Raw genomic sequence first — 4,723 nt, 5'->3', positions numbered from 1 at the left:
TTCGCTTACCTAGAGAAATAACCCCACTGGCCGCGTGTTTGAGATCCCTGGCCTAGACAGAGCACTCAGGTATTTCCATCAGCCTGCTCATTGGCAAATGCAGCCACCCAAAGAAGTGAAGAAGAATGGAAGCGAAAGAGTAAAGCTGGACCATCCCCTGAGCTGCTGCAATCAAGTGAGCAGAGCTGGGGAGAGAAGAGGGAGAACTTGAAGGTGGCTGGCGGCAGTAGGGAGGAGAAGCAGTTTGGGAGCCAGGAGAGGAGAAATAAATAGTTAATGACAAATCCTGTAGGCTTTCTCTTGTGTGGTGAAGGGTTGAAAAGGGGTCTCTTTACTATCACGCTAAACTTTAAAATAGCTCTGTATGATGTGGGGGGAGGGTGTGGTCGATAAAGGTAAGAGGTCACTCTAGGGGCTTGAAGTCTCAGATTCTCGGGCTATTGCCTCCTTCTACCAGCTGATCTCAACCCAGCAACTCCCTCAGATGGTAGCAGTAGTGAGCTCTTGTCCTCCTTTTCTGGACGAGAAACCAGAAAAAGCACACAGTACATGTGGCCAAGGAAATAGGGGCAGTGTTGCCTGTTCATATGGCTCTTGCGGGGGAATACGGCAGGTTACGCTGGACTAGGTAGGAGCCACATGTCTCCAAACCTGCACATTCTGAGGCTCCAGAGACCTCTCTCCAGATCCCAGAGCTTCCTTAGGCCTGGTCTACACTACGACTTTAATTCGGATTTATCAGCTTTAATTCGAATTAACCCTGTAACCGTCCACACAACGACGCTAGTTAATTCGATGTAAAGGGCCCTTTAAATCGATTTCTGTACTCCACCCCAACGAGCGGAGTAGTGCCAAAATCGATTTTAACAATTCGAATTAGGGTTAGTGTGGCCGCAATTCGATGGTATTGGCCTCCGGGAGCTATCCCACAGTGCATCATTGTGACCGCTCTGGACAGCAATCTAAACTCGGATGCACTGGCCAGGTAGACAGGAAAAGCCCCGCGAACATTTGAATTCCATTTCCTGTTTGCACAGCGTGGAGAGCACAGGTGACCACAGATACCTCATCAGCACAGGTAACCATGCAGGCTGATAATCGAAAAAGAGCACCAGCATGGACCGTGAGGGAGGTACTGGATCTGATCGCTGTATGGGGAGAGGATTCAGTGCTTGCAGAACTTCGTTCTAAAAGACGAAATGCAAAAATTTTTGAAAAAATCTCCAAGGGCATGATGGAGAGAGGCCACAATAGGGACTCAGATCAGTGCCGCGTGAAAGTCAAGGAACTCAGACAAGCCTATCAGAAAACAAAGGAGGCAAACGGTCGCTCCGGGTCAGAGCCGCGGACATGCCGCTACTACGCCGAGCTGCATGCAATTCTAGGGGGGGCTGCCACCACTAACCCACCTGTGTTCGTGGATTCTGGGTCGGGGATAGTCTCGACGCCTGAGGATTCTGCCGATGGGGTAGAGGAGGAGGAGGAGGAGGAGGATGAGCTTGCAGAGAGCACACAGCACTCCATTCTCCCCAACAGCCAGGATCTTTTTATCACCCTGACTGAAGTACCCTCCCAAGCCTCCCAAGCCTCCCAAGCCAGTACCCAAGACTCTGACCCCATGGAAGGCACCTCAGGTGAGTTTACCTTTTAAAATATAAAACTTGTTTTAAAAGCAAACGGTTTTTAATGATTACTTTGCCTGACTTTGCATTCGCGGTCAGTTCAGCTACTGGAAAAGTCTGTAGCTATTGGAAAAGTCTGTTAACGTGTCTGGGGATGGAGCGGAAATCCTCCAGGGACATCTCAATGAAGCTCTCCTGGAGGTACTCCGAAAGCCTTGCCAGAAGGTTTCTGGGCAGTGCATCTTTATTCCCTCCTCCATGGTAGGACACTTGACCACGCCATGCTTGCAGCAAGTAATCTGGTATCATTGCCTGACAAAGCCTGGCAGCGTATGGTCCCGGTGTTTGCTGGCATTCAAGCAACATCCGTTCTTTATCTTCTTGTGTAATCCTCAGGAGAGTGATATCACTCCTGGTAACCTGGTTGAAATACGGGAACTTAATTAAGGGGACAGAGGTGGCCGTTCCTACTGGGCTGTTTGCCTGTGGCGGAAAATAAATCCTTCCCTGCAGTTAGCCAAGCGCAGATGGGAAATTGGCCCTGAGTTTTTCGCGTTTGGCTAGCAGGGATCTTCCCTGTTACCAGCCACGCGGTGGGGGGAGGGGTACTGTGATCATCCCAGAGAATTCATGGCGAGGGGGGGGGGGCGGCGGTGGGGGGGGGATTAGTTTGGTGCCTGTAGGGATCTTCCCTGATACCAGCCACGCGGTGGGGGGGAGGGGTACCGTGGTTAGTTTGTTTTCTGGTGCTGCTGAATGTTAACAGAAAAACCGCAGCACTCTACTTGCCCAGACAAGCCCCACCACACTCCCCCCCCCCCCCCCCAACTGGCTGAGATTGGCCAGGCTTCTGCAGCACTCTACAAGCTATGCTTGGTATGTGGGAAAGTAGGGCGCAGAAGCTGTAAGAGAATGGCTTACCATGGCCGCATGCAAGCAGAATTCTGTTGCCCAGACCTGTGATCTCTAGCAGCAAAGCCACAGGCACTCAGCATTAAGAGGCAAAATGCGACCTTGCACAGAAATCACATGTGCTATGTAATGTGAACAGTGTTGGTCACCGTGAAAGAGTATAAGCATTGTTCTGCAAAATGTAGCTTTTAAAACAATTCTCTCTTTTTTCCCCTCCCTACAGCAGCTGCAAATTCCTCAAGCCTCCCTCCTCCATCCCGAAGGTTATCACAGATAAGGCGTCGTAAAAAAAAGACGCGAGAAGAGATGTTTTCTGAAATTATGCAATCCAGCAGGAGTGACAGAGCTCATCTGAATGAGTGGAAGGAAACAGTTTCAAAGTATAGGAAAGAAGTCAGTGAACGTGAGGAGAGGAGGGACCAACGTGAGGACATGAGGGACCAACGTGAGGAGAGGAGAGACCAACGTGAGGAGAGGAGAGACGCTCGAGATGAGAGGTGGCGTCAGGAAGACCAGAGGATGAAGGAAGCAACGCTGGGGCTGCTCCAGCGTCTGGTGGAGGTTCAGGAACGGCTGCTGGAAAACAGACTGCCGCTTCAGCCCCTGTTCCACCCTCCCCCCTCCCCATGTTCCGTATCCTCCTCACCCAGACGTGTAAGAACGCGGGGGGGGAGGCTCCGTACACCTTCCCATTCCACCCCAGTAGACAGCCCAAGCAAAAGGCTGTCATTTTTTTAACCTTTTCTTTGTGGCTTTTTCCTTCCCAGTAATCCTCCTCCCAAATACCACCCGGGTTCCCTCCCTCTTTTTCTAATCTATTAATAAAGAATAAATGATTTTTAAATGATAGTGACTTTATTTGGTTTGAAAGAAAGCTGGGGGAAGGGGGAGGGTGGGTTCCTTACAGAAAATCAGTCAATAAAGGGGGCGGGTTTTCATGAAGGAGAAACAAACAGATATTTCACACTGTAGCCTGGCCAGCCATGAAACTGGTTTTTAAAGCTTCTCTGATGCACACCGCTTCATGGTGTGCTCTTCTAATCGCCCTGGTGTCTGGCTGCGCGTAATCAGCAGCCAGGCGATTTGCCTCAGCCTCCCACCCTGCCATAAAGGTCTCCCCCTTACTTTCACAGAGATTGTGGAGCACACAGCAAGCAGAAATAACAATGGGGAGATTTCTTTGGCTGAGGTCAGAGCGAGTCAATAATGATCTCCAGCGGCCTTTTAAACGGCCAAATGCACATTCTACCACCATTCTGCACTTGCTTAGCCTGTAGTTAAACAGCTCCTGACTCCTGTCCAGGCTGCCTGTGTATGGCTTCATGAGCCATGGCATTAAGGGGTAGGCTGGGTCCCCAAGAATAACTATGGGCATTTCAACATCCCCAACGGTTATTTTCTGGTCCGGAAAGTAAGTCCCTTGCTGCAGCCCTTTAAACAGAGTTGTGTTCCTGAAGACGCGAGCGTCATGAACCCTTCCCGCCCAGCCCGCATTGATGTTGGTGAAACGTCCCTTGTGATCCACAAGTGCTTGCAGCACCATTGAAAAGTACCCCTTGCGGTTTATGTACTCGGTGGCTTGGTGCTCCGGTGCCAAGATAGGGATATGGGTTCCGTCTATCGCCCCACCACAGTTAGGGAATCCCATTGCAGCAAAGCCATCCACTATGGCCTGCACATTTCCCAGAGTCACAAACTTTCGTAGCAGCACCTGAGTGATTGCTTTGGCTACTTGCATCACAGCAGCCCCCACAGTAGATTTTCCCACTCCAAATTGATTCCCGACTGACCGGTAGCTGTCTGGCGTTGCAAGCTTCCACAGGGCTATCGCCACGCGCTTCTCAACTGTGAGGGCTGCTCTCATCTTGGTATTCTGGCGTTTCAAGGCAGGGGACAGCAAGTCACAAAGTTCCATGAAAGTGCCCTTACGCATGCGAAAGTTCCGCAGCCACTGGGAATCGTCCCAGACCTGCAACACTATGCGGTCCCACCAGTCTGTGCTTGTTTCCCTTGCCCAGAATCGGCGTTCCATGTTTAGAATCTGCCCCATTAACAACATGATCTCCAAAGCACCGGGGCCTGTGGTTTCACTGAATTCTGTATCCGTGTCCGTGTCCATGTCCTCATCATGCTTGTCGCTGCGCTGCCGCTGCCGCTGCCTCCTCTCCTCGTTTTTCTGGTCCTGGCTC

General features: G+C 51.0%; 1 protein-coding gene across 1 annotated transcript; it reads left to right on the top strand.

Moving 5' to 3' along the window:
* The first annotated feature begins 699 nt into the window (after positions 1–699).
* On the top strand, positions 700–3,378 carry LOC135975296 (myb/SANT-like DNA-binding domain-containing protein 2). Its single transcript, XM_065565644.1, has 2 exons — positions 700–1,634; positions 2,758–3,378. Exons 1-2 carry the CDS (start codon positions 1,085–1,087, stop codon positions 3,270–3,272), a joined length of 1,065 nt encoding a protein of 354 aa, XP_065421716.1. The 5' UTR covers positions 700–1,084; the 3' UTR covers positions 3,273–3,378.
* Positions 3,379–4,723: the final 1,345 nt, after the last annotated feature.

This window comes from Chrysemys picta, chromosome 13 (genome assembly GCF_011386835.1).
Source record: "Chrysemys picta bellii isolate R12L10 chromosome 13, ASM1138683v2, whole genome shotgun sequence".
Classification (NCBI taxonomy): domain Eukaryota; kingdom Metazoa; phylum Chordata; order Testudines; family Emydidae; genus Chrysemys; species Chrysemys picta.
The sequence above is the reverse complement of the archived record's forward strand: the minus strand, read 5'-3'. Positions and strand labels throughout refer to the sequence as shown.

Excerpts from the sequence above, each read along its gene's own strand:
- LOC135975296 (XM_065565644.1), top strand. The coding sequence starts at position 1,085 with ATGCAGGCTGATAATCGAAAAAGAGCACCAGCATGGACCGTGAGGGAG. Across the intron at positions 1,635-2,757 it reads CCCCATGGAAGGCACCTCAG|CAGCTGCAAATTCCTCAAGC; the intron begins GTGAGTTTACCT and ends CCCTCCCTACAG.